Below are 19,151 nucleotides of genomic sequence, written 5' to 3' on the forward strand. Positions count from 1 at the left end.
GAGGTCTTGGTAATGGAGACACTATGGGTTCGGAAGCTCAGGTCAAATAAGACGCCAAGGTTGCTATCAGAATAACGTACAGGGTGGATAAAGGGGAACCAGTGGACGTAGTGTATTTAGACTTCCAGAAGGCATTCGACAAGGTGCCACATAAAAGATTATTGCTCAAGATAAAGAATCACTGGATTGGGGGTAATATTCTGGCATGGGTGGAGGATTGGTTGTCTGGCAGGAAGCAGAGAGTTGGGATAAATGGTTCATTCTCGGACTGGCAACCAGTAGCCAGTGGTGTTCCACAGGGGTCGGTGCTGGGTCCCCAACTCTTTGCAATCCATATTAACAATTTGGAGGAGGGGACCGAGTGTAACATATCAAAGTTTGCAGATGATACAAAGATGGGAGGGAAAGTAGAGAGTGAAGAGGACATAAAAAACCTACAAGGGGATATGGACAGGCTGGATGAGTGGGCGGAGATTTGGCAGATGCAATATAATATTGGAAAATGTGAGGTTATGCACTTTGGCAGGAAAAATCAGAGAGCAAGTTATTTTCTTAATGGCGAGAAACTGGAAAGTACTGCAGTAGAAAGGGATCCGGGGGTCCTAGTGCAAGAAAATCAAAAAGTTAGTATGCAGGTGCAGCAGGTGATCAAGATCAATGGAATGTTGGCTTCCATTGCTAGGGGGATAGAATATTGCTGCAGTTATGTAAGGTATTGGTGAGACCGCACCTGGAATACTGCATACAGTTTTGGTGTCCATACTTAAGAAAAGACATACTTGCTCTCGAGGCAGTACAAAGAAGGTTCACTCGGCTAATCCCAGGGATGAGGGGGTGGACATATGAGGAGAGGTTGAGTAGATTGGGACTCTACTCATTGGAGTTCAGAAGAATGAGAGGCCATCTTATTGAAACATATAAGATTGTGAAGGGGCTTGATCGGGTGGATGCGGTAAGGATGTTCCCAAGGATGGGTGAAACTAGAACTAGGGGGCATAATCTTAGAATAAGGGGCTGCTCTTTCAAAACTGAGATGAGGAGAAACTTCTTCACTCAGAGGGTAGTAGGTCTGTGGAATTTGCTACCCCAGGAAGCTGTGGAAGCTACATCATTAAATAAATTTAAAACCGAAATGGACAGTTTCCTAGAAGTAAAGGGAATTATGGGTTATGGGGAGCGGGCAGGAAATTGGACATGAAACTGAGTTCGGATCGGTCAAGGCCCTGTGGGTGGTGGAGCGGGCCCAGGGGCTGAGTGGCCGGGTCCTGCTCCTACTTCTTGTGTTCTTTAGATTTGAGGTTAGGATCAGATCAGCCATGATCTTATTGAATGGCGGAGCAGGCTCGAGGGGCCGATTGGCCTACTCCTGCTCCTATTTCTTATGTTCTAGTCTGGTTCAGCCTGAGACAGTGGCCATGGAGGGGGTCGAATCGGTGGCTGGGTAACCTAGATTGTGACGGGGGCCGAAGACAATGGTTTCGGTCTTTTCAATGTTTAATTGGAAGAAATTTCTGCTTATCCAGTGCTGGATGTCGGACAAGCAGCATGACAGCATAGAGGCAGTGGATGGATTGAGAGAGGTGGTGGTGGTGAGGTAGAGCTGGGTATCGTCAGCATACATATGGAACCTGACGTGTCTTCAGATGATGTCGCCAAGGGGCAGCAAGATGGGAGGTTGGCCAAGAGGCATTGGATTAGTTCAGTCTGGAGGTAACAAAAACAGAGCAGAGTTAGAAGCTGGTAGGGAAGGGTAATGAAGTACAGTAAGAGGCCAGAGGAGAGTTAGCAGACTGAAGGGGTGGGAGAGAATCGAAGGTCACTAAAGGATGCCAGAAGCAGGGTAGAGTTCCGATCAAGCATCCACAAGACTGCAATCAGTGACACCAGTACAGTATGCCCAGCCAGAGCGAAGGATGGGGAGCAGAGGATGTGGAAGGGTAGAGAGAGGAAGAGGTAGGGGTATCATTAGGTTTAGAATAATTATGGGAAAGGACAAGGAACAATCAAATGTGAAAATGCTTTTCTGGAGGAGGGCAAATTTCAGTGAGTTAAAAAGAGATCTTGCCCAGGTGGATTGGAATCAAAAATTGGTAGGCAAAAACAGTAATTGGACACTGGGAGGCCTTCAAGGAGGAGTTGGTTTGGGTACAGAGTAGGCACATCCCTACGAGGAGGAAAGGAAAGGCACCCAAAGCTAGAGCTCCCTGGATGACAAAAGATATAGAGATTAAAATGAAAGAGAAAAAGGAGGCTTATGACAAAGTACAGTTCATAATACAGTAGAGATCTAAAAAAGGGAATAAGCGGCTAACATAAAAGGGAACCCAAAAGTCTTCTATAAACATATAAATAGTAAAAGGGTAGTCAAAGGACGGGTGAGACCAATTAGGGACAAGGAGATTTTTTTTGTGGAGGCAGAGGTACTAAATGAATATTTTGCATCTGCCTTCACTAGAGAAGAGTATGCTGCCATTGTAGCAGTAAAGGAGGAGGTACTAGCAATATTGGATAGGATAAAAATAGATAAAGAGGTGGTATTTAAAAGATTGGCAGTACTCACCTGGTCCAGATGGGATGCATCCTAGGTTACTGAGGGAAGTAAGGGTGGAAATTGCGGAGGCTCTAGCCACAACTTTCCAATCCTCCTTAGATATGGGTGCTGGAGGACTGCAAATGTTACACCTCTGTTCAAAAAAGGGCAGTGGGATAAACCCGGCAATTACAGACCAGACAGCCTAACGTCCGCGGTGTAAGGATTTTGGACATTGGGTTAAACCCAATCTTTTAATCTTTTGAGCTACTGGACAATTCAACATAAAGGGTTAATCAGTCCCTTTAAGGATTTAGGCATTCACTTGGATAGTATATTTACAGTACATTTGAAAACAAAGGTTAACTTACCCTGGACATTACAGTATAAATGCACAATTGCAAAACAGCGATGTGCAGACCGTTTAAACTGGACAGTTAGACATCAGTTTAACGCTGCAGGAGCAATACAGTACAGAAACTGTAGACAGGCTGCGACTTTCAATAACAACCGATAAGGAGAAACTTCCAGAAGGTTTTCGATGTCAACAACAACTGCGAAGGACAAAGAACTGATAGGACACCTGGCTTCGCGTAGAAGGGAGGATATAAGGGGTTCACACGGTTCATGAGTGGTCCAACCAGCCATTAATCTTAATTGTATGGACAAATTGGGCCTTCTCGTAACTTGGTTCACACCTATTTGCTCAGAAGCATATAAAGATAAGACATTGTAGCAGTCAAAACAGACAGACAACATTGGAGAAGCTGGCAGAAGCTTCAAGAGTTAACCGCTGCAGCATGCGTTCCTCCAACGAGACTTTGTTTCTGAACTTTGACAAAAAGACTTTGATTCTGAGCTTTGATCAAACAACTTTGTCTCTAAACTTTGATGAAAAGACAAACCTTGATGAGAAGAATTTCGACACATCGCCTATTACCACAGTAATCAACTCCCTACTTTTGGACCTAAACGACTGCTTTGACGCCTGCTCCTGTGCTCTTTTAAATCATTAAGTAAGGGACGTTGTGAACCCCCACTTGCATTATCAGGTAGAGCAATCCTTGTATTAATTGAGTTGCTTCACATTTGCTATGTGTGCTTTTTAAATTACTAAATAAAGAAACACTTGGATTCACAAAAACCACCACGTCAGGTGGCTTTCTTTGCCTGAACCATTGTCCAGATCCATGAATCTCTGGGAAAAATCCTAAATTCCCGACATAATGGCGTCCAAACAGTCAGGGACTCTGACATAGTTCAAAGAAAGTGTACCAGTGCACGTGAAATGACCCCGCAGAATAAAAGCTAAAGAAAAATCCCTGGTCAACGTCCAGAGAGACATAGGAGGATATAACAAGCAGGATGAAGAAAAATACTGGAGCCACGTTTAGACAGAAAACAGGGAAGAGAGTTTTCTGGGCAGGAATGGGTGGAAGGTATAATCTGAGAGAAATTATTCTTCAGCTTAGGTAAGGCGGGTGGAATATAAAATGGAAGCAGCAGTTCAAAACTACATAGCAAAGAAGTTGCCAAAGATTGAAGAATGGTTCCTGGTTGAGGACCATCAGGTAGGCCCCTTCAAAGTATACGATGATATGTGGATACATATGTTAGCAGAGAGGCCGAAATTTTTTTGAAAGGCTAAAGCTGTATGGCTCGTAGCCTTCAGTAAACAAAAAAAAGCGATGAGAAGCACAAGGCAGGGTTAGAAGCAGAAGTATTGGATCTAAAGCAGGACCTAGAAGAGGTAAAGGCAGTTGGGGGACGCTACAAAAAAAAGGCAGGTTTAGACACAGAAGTCGCTAGATCAAAATCCTGGAACTCCCTACTTAACAGCACTGTGGGAGAACCTTAACCACATGGACTGCAGCGGGTCAAGAAGGCAGCTCACCACCACCTTCTCAAGGGCAATTAGGGATGGGCAATAAATGCTGGCCTTGGTAGCGACACCCACATCCCATGAATGAATAACAAAAAAGTATCAGAACTAAAGCGGACAGTGGAAGAGGTAGAGAAAAAGTTAGAAAAGACACTTGATGTGAAATGGGAGGGACAAAACAGTGAAACACGTGTCCAAACACTCCAAGGCTATGTAGAGTACTTTCAGACCCAAGCAGTAATGAAAGAAACTGAATTAGGTTGTATTGCAGGAGGCTCAAAGTGAGACATTACAGCAATTGCACAAAATACTTATGGAAAGAGATGATCTAAAGGCGAGTATGATCTAAATATGAGTACAAATGAGCGTCAATAAAGAACTTCGTAGAGGAACAGAAATATCTCAATCCCATTGTAGATACAGGATAGCTGAATTAGAAAAAGACCTGCAAGTAAAACAAGGAATTATCTGCTCCATGAAAGGAAATGATAGTGATAATGATTTAGATGGCCAGGATTGGGGTGAGTTAAAGAAAGATCAGCCGTGGGACGAGCGCCCCCCATCATGGTAGCAGTGGCCCCTCCAATGGCACCTATGGAACAGGTCAAGTGCAATGCAGATATGCCCAAGGTGTAAGGGGAACTGTGGCCAGCAGATTTACTGTGCCCTACACCCCACAGCAGCTACAGGAAATGCCCAAACAGATTCCCAAATTTGATGGCAAGGGACATGTGGTGAAACATTTCACAGACATAGAACAAGTTGCTGATGTTAGTGGGATGGACGAAGCTGAAAAAGTCCACTTGTTACTGTACACCCTGGGATCAATGGTATATGGGGCGCTCCCTCAGGACAGAAAACATGGCAGAGGAATCTGGGCAGAAACTCAAGTGTCTGTACTCACTGCCATTGGCTTTAACAGGGGGGAATCCCAGCCAGGTATTGACCAAGTGTAAGCAAGAACCCAATGAGCATCCCAAGGTATATGCCTATCGCTTACGGCAACACTATGATAGCGTCTATGGGCCAGGACTAGATCGAGCTGCCCCAGCAGACCGTTCCGCTGAGGCTAGGTGGTTGAGGACTTTGATTAGACACGCACAACAGTACCTGCAAGCGGCGTGGGTGGATTTTGACCGAGAAAACGTAGCCCAGACTGACCCCATAGTTCTGAGACGGATGGTACTGAGATGGGTGAACAGAAATTTGGCGGGTAAACCAAAACAATCAGTATTGTACAATGCAAGCTCCAGCATGGAAATATGAGGTTCCTCAAAGAGAGGGACACAGAATAAATCCCTGGGCTGATAAACAATGTTACAATTGTGGGAAAGTGGGACATTGTACCAAACTTTGCAGAGCACCCCCCCCCCCCACTGCCGGAACCCTGCCCACAAGGGAAGCAGAACTCAGGGGGAGAAAAACCAGCAAAGCTGTATCCCAGTTTGGTGGACATAGAAAACTTTATTACCACAGCATTAAAAGGGGTGCAGTACAAGAGTTACCCAATGCTCCTCCTATATGCGTAATCGAACAACAAGTGATTCCAGCGGTTAATTCACCGCAAACCACCCCCCCCCCCCCCACCACCAATGACGGGGACAGGCCTCTAAGTATTTGTGACCGTTACAATATGACTTACATGGATGACCGTGTGTAACCGCTGCGGCTGGAGACCACCGTGGCATATTTGGTTGACACGGGAGCATCCAGAACTGTCATTTCTGTACGAGAGCCGAGGGAATCTCTGTTTTCCTCTGGGACACCCTCTAAATTAAGTGGATTTATGGGGAACACCCAGGTGGATGTTAAATCCCAGCCAATTCCTATCAAAATAGGATCTAGTGAGGGCAAACAGCTGGATGATTGAATGAACGATGTCTCAAAGAAGGAACAGGAGAAGGGGCAATTGTTAGGGCATCTTCCATTAACTAGGGCAAACAATATTACCTGTGCAGATGCTTTGATAGAGAGAAGTCAAAGATGTGAGGTATTGGCACGAAATGTGCTGGAATTACAGAATAATCTGAGTGCGGTGGAATTAAATAGGCATGATCTGAAGAGTAGCTTTAGACAAACAATACAAACCCTACATTAATTAGAGCCGGGAGGCTCGCAACACATGGTTACAGTTTTAGATGACAAGCCTGTATCGTTAAAACAGACCCCTGTTGCGGTTACTGCATCCAGGCTCAGTCGGCACGGAAGAGTTAAAGGAAAAAGAAAATAAGCAGAAACAGTTAGAAATAGAAGCACAGGAGAAGGAAATCCAGCAATTTGGAGATGAGATTGTTGACCGATAAGCAGTAGTAGCTTGTTCAGAAGCATTTAAAGTTTCTGGAGAAAGGAGCCATCTCAAAACTGAGAGTGAAAAGGGAAAATGTGAGGTGTAAAGATGGTCTGGGAATTGCACGAGTGAAAGAGGCAGTCGAAGAGGTTCGAGAAAGTGAACTGAGGAAGAGACTTCCAGCAATGGTGGAGGAGGAGAAAACTTTTAAACAGGCGAGCCTATACAAGCCTGATAAATGATCTTTCCCACGAGATGTTAAATCGGTTCAAAATTGAGTTAAGGAAACCTTGGAGATAGAAAATGGAGTTCAGAGATAAAGGATAACACAGGATTTAAAACAGATGAAAAGGGAAAAGGGAAGATTCCCTCTCCTGTTACAAGCTAGAGAATTTTTCTTTAGCTTGAGTGTTTATTGCTTTACTTGTTTTGTGAATGGTTGAAGTGATTTAAAACATTTTTCTTAATGTGGTTACATCTTGAAAACACAGGACATGGAGATGGAAATTCCAAATTCAGCTGTCCTGTGTACGTCTGTGTGTGGGATCGATAGGGTTAATTTCAGACGGGCCGCTCACAAAAAGGAGAGCGCAAGACCTTGGAAGATAAGACAGAAAAGCTAGCCAGTCTCTCCCATGTATTTTCTCGACATATTTTGTTGGGTTTCTTTGAAATTTTGTGCTATTGTTGCAATGCTTTAGTCAGGCGTATAAATTTTTAAAATTTCATAATTTAAGATAGTTCCCCACGGTGATAGAAGGAAATCTGATGTGTCACGGAGAAAAGTAGCAGTGTAAGGTGGCCAACCACAACCACCACAAAGGTCCAATAAAGGCACTTAAAGGAAATCAGAAAGCAGACGAATTGGCTAAGAAAGGAGGAGAGAAGGAAATGGATTAGGATCTGGTAGTAATGTTTCCCCCATTGGAAACTAATCAGCCTGAGAAATTGCCCGACCCAATCAATTTGAAACAATTACAAAAAGAGGATCCTGTAATAAAGCAGGCTTGGTGATGCTAGAAAAGAAAAAAAGCCCAAGGGCTTTGCTATGCTAATCAGCCCAAATTAAAGGTGAAAGATGGGATCCTGCTGTATGATCAAAAGTGGGTGGTACCACAGAATAAGTGTAATGCTTTTCTTTACCAAGCCCATGACGCACCCACTTCAGGACACCGCCCGGTCCACGGGGAACATTAGAGAGGCTCCAGCGCGTGGCATGGTGGCTAGGAATGAAAAGCCAAATGGAGCATTGTCAAAACTGTTTAATTTGTGTACAACACAACCCGGATTACTTGCCTCCCTGCTGTACTGTGGGATGAGCAGGCTGACAACATCTTACACCCACCTGTGGAAGGACATAGAGCCCTCAGTCCTAGATGACTGAGACAAAGGCCAGTCCCTCTGCTTGATAGGTACGCTCCTCCACGGGAGTACAGACAAAGACGGTTACGATATGTAAATGGCAGAAGACATTTATATGTTGTTCTCCTTAGAACAGAGAAGGAGAAGGGGAGATTTGATAAAGGTGTTCAAAATCATGAACGGTTTCGTCAGAGTAAACAAAGAGAAACTGTTTCCAGTGGCAGACGGGTCGGTAATCAGAGGATACAGATGCAAGGTGATCGGCAAAAGAGCCAGAGGCAACATGAGGAAACATCTTTTTACACAGCGAGTTGTAATTGTCTGGAATGCACTGCCTGAAAGGGTAGCGGAAACAGATTCAATAGTAACATTCAAAAGGGAATTGGATAAATACTTGAAGGCAGAAAATTTACAGGGCTATGGGGAAAGAGCAGGGTAATGGAACTAATTAGATAGCTCTTTCAAAGAGCCGGCATAGCCGGTGGACCGAATGGCTTCCTCCTGTCCTGTAGCTACTATGATATAATACTATGATAGTAGGCAGCAGGGCAAACAGGGAGGGGAGAAACCAGGTTTCAGTCACTCCTACAACATCTATTTCTCCCTATGTATGAGCATTGTTAGTTGACTTATTTTATTCTTTATATTGCTTGCATTCATACAAGCACAATTCAGGTATATCATACAGCACAAACGGAAGCCATTCGGCCCATCATGCCTGTGCCGGCTCTCTGAAAGAGTTACCAGTTAGTCCCACTCCCTTGCTCTTTCCTCATAGCCCTGCAAATTTTTCCTTTTTAAGTACATATTCAATTCCTTTTTGAAAGTTACTATTGAATCTCCATCCACCATAGGCAATGCATTCCAGATCATCATTACTCGCTGAGAAAAAAAAATCTCATCTCCCCCCTGGCTTTTTAAAATCTGTCCCCTCTGGTTACCGACCCTCCTGCTAGTGGATAGAGTTTCTCCCTTTAACATCCTTACACCCTTGTTCATAATTATTAACATATAATCTGATCTGCTTCTCCCTTCCTTCTGCCATACTAGTTGAAAATCCACCCCTTATTTACCCTTTCTGCAAACACATTGGTACCCATTTGGTTCAGGGGAACTCTGTCCCTCCTGAACAGCTTCCCTCTGTCCCATAACTGGCCCCAATGTCCTAGGAATATGAAACCGTCCCTTTTGCATCATCTCTCAAGGCACACATTAAATAGATCTGATCTGCTCTTGCCTAACCTGCCCAGCATGTGCTACAGGAAGTAATCCTGGAATTGCCACCCTTGATGTCTTGCTTCTCGGCCTTGACTCTAACTCCTCATACTGCCTCTGTAAAGACGTCCATGCTACTCTTTCCTACGTCATTGGTTTTCCCACCTGCTCCATTATATCCTTCACCCTGGCACCAGGGAGGCAACACACCATTTGTAACTCACTGTCATGGCAGCAAAAAGGCTGTCTAACTCTCTAATAATTGAATCTTTCACCACTACCGTGCGCCTATTCTTTCTTTTTGCTCTCCTGGGTAATCACTTGCACCACACTGCCATGGCTTTGCTTATGGTTTCCTTCCCCTGTATTTCAGATCTTGTCGTTATCACAAAACTCAGCACAACAACTGGACAGTTTCAGATGCACAGGGATTTCCTGCTCCTCTCTGCTTTTCCTTCCTGCCATACAAGTGGTCACCCATTTCTACTGCTCCTGACTCCTCTCAACCTGTGGGGTGACCATTCCCTGGAATATATGTTTCATAATCCTTTCCACTTTCTGTATGTTGTGGAGTATGGTCAGTTTGTACTCGAGCTCAGCATTTTTCTGCTCCAGCAACAGAACCTTCCAACATTTCATACATGTGCGCTCCTCCTTGTATCTTTTGGTCCAAGAAGGCCCACATCTTGCATACCACAGAAACAACTTTGCAATTGCATTTACCATTTTTCTAAATCTGACGCTGCCACCTTCGTTTCTAAAAATAAGTACGTTTCTTTTTTGGTGGGGAGATGAAGGTGGACGGCAAAATCCATCCAGTAACGGACTTTACTACGAAAAAGGCAGCGGCTGACTTATTTGCTAGCACTTCCAACTTGCAGTGAGATCGTGTGCAAATTCCTGGCCTAGGATTCACTAAATTACATCGTATCTAAATTAGCAAATCAGAAAAGGAGAGGAAGGCAGAGGTGGAGAGGAAGAGTTTAATCAGAAGTGGCTTTAAGGAAGGCCTTAAAAAAGGCAAAGGAGGTGGAGAGGCAGAAGGGCTTAGGTAGGGAGTTCCAGAGCTCGAGGATTAGGCGGCTGAAGGCAGAGCCGACAAAGGTGAGATGAAGGGGGGTGAGGGCGGGTTAGCACAAAAAGCCAGAGTCAGAGGAAAGGAAAGTTTGTGGGGAGGGTTGTAGTGCTGGGCATGGCCATGAACGGATTTAAACATGACAATGAGAATTTCAAATTACAGAATCATACAGCATAGGAGGCCATTCGGCCCATCCTTACTCTTTGAAAGAGCTCCCAATTAGTCCCACTCTCCTGCACTTTCCCAATAAACCTGCAAATTTGTCCTTTTCAAGGATATGTCAAATTCATTTTAGAAAGTTACTACTGAATCAGCTTTCAGGCAGTGCATTCCAGATCATGACTCGCTGCATAAAAAAATTCTGATCGCCCCTGATTCTTTTGCCAATGTTAAATCTGTGTCTTCTGGTTACCAACCTACCCACCAGTGGAAACAGTTTCTCCCTATCGACTATCAAAACCCCATATAATTTTGAACATCTCTATTAAATCTCCCCTTAACCTTCATAAAATTGGTGGCATTGGGGGAACAGGGGCCAATGAAGGTCAACAATAACAGGGGTGATAGGACAGTGGGCTTTGGTGTGGGATAGGATATCAGCAGCAAAGTTTTGGATGAACTGAAGTTTAGAGAGAGTGGCAGATGGTAGGCCAACTAGGAGAGTCGAGTCTGGAGGTGACAAAGACATGGAAGAGTGCTTTCAGCAGCAGATTGGCTGAGGCAGAGACGGAGACAGGGGATGGAATGCAATTGGTGTAATATGGTACTTTATATGTAAGTGTGATTATAAAGCGAGATTTTAGTAAAAGAAGTCTGCTTTGCATTATATACAGGCCTGCCTCAGATAGAGATTCTTGGATTCTGAATTAAAATTATGTAAACCACAACTACTGAATTACAACACCAGAAGTTTAATTATCCTTTTGGTGTTAACAATCCTCTGACAAACATCCAAATGCCTTGAGAACATCTATCTCCCTGGGTGCTCTGAGGCAGTGTTGCTACTCGCCAGCTTATCAATCTTCACAGGGAAATAGGGGATGTGTGGCATCTTCATGATAGCTCGTGCCATCGTGGGTCGGTGCAGTGCCAGACGGATATTCCTTTGCAGGAAAACATTTTTTTTGTATGTATGTAAACATTGCCTTGTTCTCTAATTAACTGAGAAACTGCATGGTTTTAGCTGTTAGTTTTATAGTTCCAATTAGCTCCTGAAGCACAGCATTTAATCATGGGAAAGGAATGTATTGCAGAACTGTTATGTGTAATCAACAACGTGCCTCCCACTCCCACTTCATCAATCTTCCCATGTGCCATTCATTTAAACCCAGAGATACAGAAACTTTTTATACGACCAGATGTTGAGCTTAGTTTCCTCTCCAGACCAACTTGATCCATTACTAGTAAAGGGTCAGTTGACAGCATTCTCGCCGGAGTCCGAAGTTTATGAGGTCAATCCCCACTCTGAATCTTCAGAATATAATCTAGGCTTACACTTAAGTGCACCACTGCTAGAGGTGCCAACTTTTGGAAGATCCCGTGGCACTATCAAAGAACAGGCAGTTCTCCTGGTGTCCTGGACAACATTTCTCCTTCAACTAACAACCTACATTTATATAACACCTTTAACGAAGTAAAACTTCGCAACGTGCTTCACATGAGTGTAATCAGACAAAAACTGACACAGAGCCAAATAGGGCAGGTGAGCAAAAACTTGATCAAGTTTTAAGGAGTGTCTTAAAGGAGGAGAGGTGGGGAGGCAGAGAGGTTTAGGGAGGAAATTCCAGAGCTTAGGGCCTAGACGGCTGAAGGCACAACCACCAATGGTGGAGTAAAGGAAATGGAGGATGCACAAGAGGCCAGAGTTGGAGGAACGCAGAGTTCTTGGAGAGTGGTAAGTCTAGAGGAAGTTACAGAATAGGGAAGGGCTTTGAAAACAAGGATAAGCATGTTAAAATTGAGACATTGGTGGACCAGGAGAACAGGGGTGATGGGGAATAGGACTTGGTGCGAGTTAGGATATGGGCAGAGTTTTGAATGAGCTTAAGGTTATGGTGGGTGGAAGGAAGTAACAAATGCATCGGAGGGTTTCAGCAGCAGATGGGCTGAGCAAGGGATGGGGATGGGTAATATTACGGGGGGGGGGGGGGGGGGGGGGGGGCGGGGGGTGGAAGTAGGCAGTCTTGGTGATGGAGAGGCTATGGGGTCGGAAGTTCAGCTCAGAGTCAAATAGGACACCACAGTTGCGACCAGTCTGAGACAGTGGTCAGGGAGGGGGATGGAATCGGAGGCTAGGGAACGGAGTTAATGGCATGAGTTAATGACACTGGCTCCAAATTGGAGGAAATTTTTGCTCATTCAGGACTGGGTTTCGGACAAGCAGTCTGACAACACCGAGGCTGTGGAGAGGTCGAGAGAGGCAGCGATGAGACAGAGCTGGGTGTTGTCAGCGTATATGTGGAACCTAATGTTGTGTTTTCGGATGATGTTGCCGAGGGGCGGCATGTAGATGAGAAATAGGAAGAGACCAAGGATAGATCCTTGGGGGACTCTATGGCTTCTCGGAAAGAGAAGCCATTGCAGGGGATTCTCTGGCCATGACTGGACAGGCAAACTGGAAGCAGGCGAGGGCAGCCCACTAAGTGGGACAACAGAGGAGAGGCGTTGGAGGAGGATGGTGTAGTCAACAGTGTCAAAGGCTGCAGCCAGGTCGAGAAGGATGAGGAGGGTTAGTGCACCACTGGCACAATCACATAGGATGACAATTGTGACTTTGATTAGGGCCATTTCAGTGCTGTGGCAGGGGCGGAAGCATAATTGGACAGATTCAAACATGGAGTTGCGGGAAAGATGGGCACGGATTTGGGAGGTGAACGTGTTGTCAAGGACTTTGGAAAGGAAAGGGAGGTTCGAGATGGGGCGGTAGTTTGCAAGAACATTAAAATACATTATCTGGTCATTTATCTCGGTTGTTGTTTGTGGGATCTTTTTGTGCACAAAGTAGCTGCCATAATTGGCTGCAAGACACCAGCATCTGCACTTCAAAAAGTAATTTGTTGGCTATGAAGTGTTTTATATATCGATTACTGAAATGTTTGGTGGTGGTGGTGGTGGAGAGGAGGGGGCGGCACAACAGTTTTTGAAAATTTGTAGGTAAATTGGGATTACGGGCAAGTACCACGAGAACTACTCGGTTCTGTTTGAGTCTTCTTTCAGTCAGGGAATCAGGCCTGGCAGAAGTAGGAAAAGATCCACTGAACTGGAAATGGGCTGAGACATAGGCCTACTTGGCAGAGCCGCTCAAAGACTGCCTGAGAACTTGGCCTGGCTGCCCAGCAATCTAGTTAAGATGTTGGCCAGGCAACTTGGCTTGGGGCAAAGTAAACAGGCAGGTCGTCAGGCCCAAGAGCAGAGCAATCAGGAAGGAAGTTGGCTAGGACGGTCTCAGGGACAGATCAATCAGGCAGCAGGTTGGCTGAGAGTCGGGCCCAAGGACAGCTTCATCAGGCTGGAGGTCAGGCCCAGTGTAGCATAAATCGGACGGGAGGTTGGCGCACAGGTAGAACTTTCAAGCCTTAGATTTGATCATTCTACTTTTTCATTCAGCACTGAGAAGTGACAGTCTACCCCATAACTTCAAACTCCACTGAGGCAGATGTGAAGGAATCCGTTACACATCTCTCACTTTTGAAAATCAAACATCAGGCATTTCATTTTTAAAACTATTTCATATAATTTGTCACAGAAAAGTCAATTACAGTAAGGAAGTGTGAATAGAGATATGGTAGTATAGTTTCATAGTACGTACAGCACCGGAGGCCATTCGGCCCATGGTGCCTTTGCCGGCTCTTTGAAAGAGCTATCCAATTAGTCCCATTCCCCAGCTCTTTCCCCACAGCCCTGTAAATTTTTTTACCTTCAAGTATTTATCCAATTCCCGATCAGACTAAGAGAGAGTACCAGAAAGTCTAAGACTGGTTTGCAGTGCATATGCGTAAACGCACGAAGCGTGGTAAAACAAGATTGGTGAGCTGCAGGTGCAAATAGCCACATGGGAATACGATGTTGTGGCGATAACGGAGACCTGGCTCAAAAAAGGGCAGGATTGGGTTCTAAACATTCGTGGATACTAGGTATTCAGGAAAGATAGGGAAGGAAAGAAAGGAGGGTGGGTGGCAGTAATGATTAAGAAGAATATTGCAGTACTGGAAAGAAAGGATCTCCTGGAGGGGTCAAGGACAGAATCTATTTGGTTAGAGTTAAGAAATAAAAGTGGTGCCATTACACTGCTGGGTGTATTCTATAGGCCACCAACCAGTGAGAAGGATATATAGAGGAGAAAATTTGCAGGGAAATTACAGAGAGGTGCAAAAACTATAGAGTAGTGATAACTGGGGACTTCAACTATCCTAATATAGACTGGGATAACAATAATAATAAGGGGCAAAGAGGGGGAGGAATTTTTGAAATGTGTTCAGGATAACTTTCTTAACCAGTACGTTTCTGGCCCAACGAGGAAGGAGGTATTGCTGGACTTGGTTCTAGGGAATGAGATGGGCCAACTGGAGCAAGTGTCAGTGGGGGAGCACTTAGAGAGCAGCGATCATAGTGTTAGGTTTAGAATAGCTATGGAAAAGGACACGGACCACTCTAGAGTAAAAATACTCAATTGGAGGAGGGCCAATTTCAATGAGAGAGTAAATTGGAATCAAAGATTGGCAGGCAAAACTGTAATTGAACAGTGGGCGGCCTCTAAAGAGGAGATGGTTCGGGTACAGTCCAGGCACATTCGAACGAGGCAGAAAGGTAGGGCAACTAAAGCCAGAGCTCCCTGGATGACAAAAGAGATAGTGAGTAAGATGAAACAGAAAAAAGGGGCGTATGACAGATGTCAGGTTGATAACACAAGTAAGAACCAGGCAGAATATAGAAAGTTCAGAGGGGAAGTGAAAAAGGAAATAAGAGGGGCAAAGAGAGAGTATGAGAATAGACTGGCAGCCAACATAAAAGGGAATCCAAAAGTCTTCTACAGGGATGTAAACAGTAAATGGGTAGTAAGAGGAGGGGTGGGGCCAATTCGGAACCATAAAGGAGATCTACTCATGGAGGCAGAGGGGATGGCCGAGGTACTAAATGAGTACCTTGCATCTGTCTTTATCAAGGAAGAAGATGCTGCCAGAGCCTCAGTAAAGGAAGATATAGTTGAGATACTGGATGGGCTAAAAATTGATAAAGAAGAGGTACGAGAAAGGCTAGCTGTACTTAAAGTAGATAAGTCACCCGGTCCAGATGGGATGCATCCTAGGTTGCTGAGGGAAGTAAGGGTGGAAATTGCGGAGGCACTGGCCACAATCTTCCAAACATCCGTAGATACAGGGGTGGTGCCAAAGGACTGGTGAATTGCAAATGTTACACCCTTGTTCAAAAAAGGGCTACATCATTAAATAAATTTAAAACAGAAATAGACAGTTTCCTAGAAGTAAAGGGAATTAGGGATTATGGGGAGCAGGCAGGAAATTGGACATGATTTGAGGTTCGGATCAGATCAGCCATGATCTTATTGAATGGCGGAGCAGGCTCGAGGGGCCGATTGGCCTACTCCTGCTCCTATTTCTTATGTTCTTATGTAAGGATAAACCCAGCAACTATAGGCCAGTCAGTTTAACCTCAGTGGTGGGGCAGCTTTTAGAAACGATAATCCGGGACAGAGTTAACAGTCACTTGGATAAGTGTGGAATGATTAGGGAAAGCCAGCACAGATTTGTTAATAGGCAAATCGTGTTTAACTAACCTGATAGTTTTTTGATGAGGTAACAGAGAGGGTAGATGTGGGCAATGCATTTGTTGTGGTGTATATGGACTTTTAAAAGGCATTTGATAAAGTGCCGCATGGTAGGCTGATCATTAAGATTGCAGTCCATGGAATAAAACATGGATACAGAATTGGCTAAGTGACAGGAAACAGAGTAGTGGTGAACGGTTGTTTTTCGGACTTGAGGGAGGTGCACAGGGGTCGGTGCTGGGACCTTTGCTTTTCTTGATATATATTAATGATTTGGACTTGGGTGTACAGGGCACAATTTCCACATTTGCAGATGACACAAAACTTGGAAGGGTAGTAAATAGTAAGGAGGATAGTGATAGACTTCAAGAGGATATAGACAGGCTGGTGGCATGGGCGGACACGTGGCAGATGAAATTTAACCCAGAAAAATGCGAAGTGATACATTTCAGTAGGAAGAACAAGAAGAGGCAATATAAACTAGAGGGCACAATTCTAAAAGGGGTACAGGAACAGAGAGAACTGGGGGTATATGTGAAGGTGGCAGAGCATGTTGGGAAAGCGGTTAAAAAAGCATACGGGATCTTCGGCTTTATAAATAGAGGCATAGAGTACAAAAGTATGGAAGTCATGATGAACCTTTATAAAACACTGGTTCAGCCACAACTGGAGTATTGTGTCCAGTTCTGCGCACCGCACTTCAGGAAAGATGTGAAGGCCTCAGAGAGGGTGCAGAAGAGATTTACTAGAATGATTCCAGGGATGAGGGACTTTAGTTACATGGATAGACTGGTGAAGCTGGGGTTCTTCTCCTTGGAACATAGACGGTTGCGAGGAGATTTGATAGAGGTATTCAAAATCATGAAGGGTCTAGACAGAGTAGATAGAGAGAAACTGTCCCCATTGACAGAAGGGTCAAGAACCAGAGGACATAGATTTCAGGTGATTGGCAAAAGAACCAAAGGTGACATAAGGAAAAACTTTTTGTTTTAAAGACACGGTGAGTGGTTAGGATCTGGAATGCACTGCCCGAGGGGGTGGTGGAGGCAGATTCAATCATCGCCTTCAAAAAGGAACTGGGTAATTACTTGAAAGGAAAAAATTTGCAGGGCTACAGGGATAGGGCGGGGGAGTGGGACTAGCTGGATTGCTCTTGCATAGAGCCTGCAAGGACTCGATGGGCCGAATGGCCTCCTTCCGTGCTGTAACCTTTGTATGATTCTATACTCCAGTTAAGGCCGAACCAGTGTTTTATAAAGGTTCAACATAACTTCCTTGCTTTTGTACTCTATGCCTCTATTTATAAAGCCCTGGATCCCATATGCTTTCTTATCTGCTTTCTCAACCTGTCCTGCCACCTTCGAAGATTTGTGCACAAATACCCCAAGGAATCTCTGTTCCTGCATCCCTTTTAGAATTGTACCATTTAGTTTATATCGACTCACCTCGTTCTTCCTGCCAAAATGTATCACATCACACTGCGTTAAATTTCATCAGCCATGTGTCCACCCACTCCACCAGCCTGCCTCTGTCCTCGAAGTGAATTACTAGCCTCCTCACTGTTTACTACACGTCCACATTTTGAGTCATCTGCAAATTTTGAAATTGTGCCCTGTACACCCAAGTCCAAACCATTTATATATCAAAAAAAGCAGCGGTCCTAGTACCGACCCCTGGGGAACACCACTGTATACCTGCCTCCAGTCTGAAAAGCAACCGTTCACCACTACTCCCTGCTTCCTGTCGCTTAGCCAATTTCATATCCATGCTGCCACTGCTCCTTTTATTCCATGGGCTTCAATTTTGCTGTCAAGCCTATTATGTGGCACTTTATCAAAGCCTTTTGAAAGTCCATATAGACAACATCAACTCTCTGTTACCTCATCAAAAAACTCAATCAAGTTAGTTAAACACGATTTGCCTTTAACAAATCCGTGCTGGCTTTCCTTTATTAATCCACACTTGTCCAAGTGACTATTAATCTTGTCCCAGATTATTGTTTCTAAAAGCTTCTCTACCACCGAAGCAAAACTGACTGGCCTGTAGTTGCCGGCTTTATCCTTATACCCTTTTTTGAACAACATTTGCAATTCTCCAGTCCTCTGGCACCACCTCCATATCGAAGGAGGATTGGAAGATTATGGTCAGCACCTCTGCAATTTCCACCTTTACTTCCCTCAGCAACCTAGGAAGCATCCCATCCGGAATGGGTGACTTATCCACTTTAAGTACAGCCAGCCACTCTCGAACCTCCTCTATCAATTTTTACCCATCCAGTATCTCAACTACCTTCTCCTTTTCTGTGACTTTGGCAGCATCTTCTTCCTTGGTAAAGACAGATGCAAGGTATTCATTTAGTACCCCATGCCCTCTGCCTCCATGAGTAGATTTTCTTTTTGGTCCCAAATCTAACCCACCTCTCCTCTTACTACCCATTTACTATTTATATGCCTATAGATGACTTTTGGAACCCCTTTTATGTTAGCCACCAGTCTATTCTCATACTCTCTCTTTGCCCCTCTTATTTCCTTTCTCACTTCTTCTCTATACTTTCTACATTCAGCCTGGTATTCACTTGTATTATCAACCTAACATCTGTCATACTGCCCCCTTTTTCTGCTTCATCTTTATTATCATCCAGGGAGCTCTGGCTTTGTTTGCCCTACCTTTCCCCCTCTTGCGAATGTACCTAGACTGTACCCGAACCATCTCCTCTTTAAAGAGTGCCCATTGTTCGATTACAGTTTTGCCTGCCAATCTTTGATTCCAATTTATCCGGGCCAGATCCATTCTCAACCCAGTGAAATAGGCCCTCCTCCAATTAAGTATTTTTTACTCTAGATTGCTCCTTGTCCTTTTCCATAACTAATCTAAACCTTGATACTATGATCACTGTTCCTAAATGTTCCCCGACTGACCTTTGCTCCACTTGACCCACCTCATTCCCCAGAACCAGATCCAGCAATGCCTCCTTCCTCGTTGGGCCAGCAACATACTGATCAAGAAAGTTCTCCT

The 19,151-nt window shown here is 44.6% G+C and overlaps 1 protein-coding gene across 3 annotated transcripts in view; it reads right to left on the reverse strand.

Moving 5' to 3' along the window:
* dctn6 (dynactin subunit 6) overlaps positions 1-19,151 on the reverse strand; it is an 85,904-nt gene that overhangs the window by 38,160 nt on the left and 28,593 nt on the right. The window contains exon 1 of one of the 3 annotated variants that reach the window (XM_067992943.1): positions 2,561-2,595. The exons of the other annotated variants lie outside the window; for them this stretch is intronic. Coding sequence (XP_067849044.1) covers positions 2,561-2,580 — 20 coding nt within the window. The 5' untranslated portion in view covers positions 2,581-2,595. Of the gene's footprint in view, positions 1-2,560; positions 2,596-19,151 lie in introns of those variants that run through there. 3 annotated transcript variants of the gene reach the window in all.

This window comes from Heptranchias perlo, chromosome 1 (genome assembly GCF_035084215.1).
Source record: "Heptranchias perlo isolate sHepPer1 chromosome 1, sHepPer1.hap1, whole genome shotgun sequence".
In the NCBI taxonomy this organism is placed as follows: Eukaryota; Metazoa; Chordata; class Chondrichthyes; order Hexanchiformes; family Hexanchidae; genus Heptranchias; species Heptranchias perlo.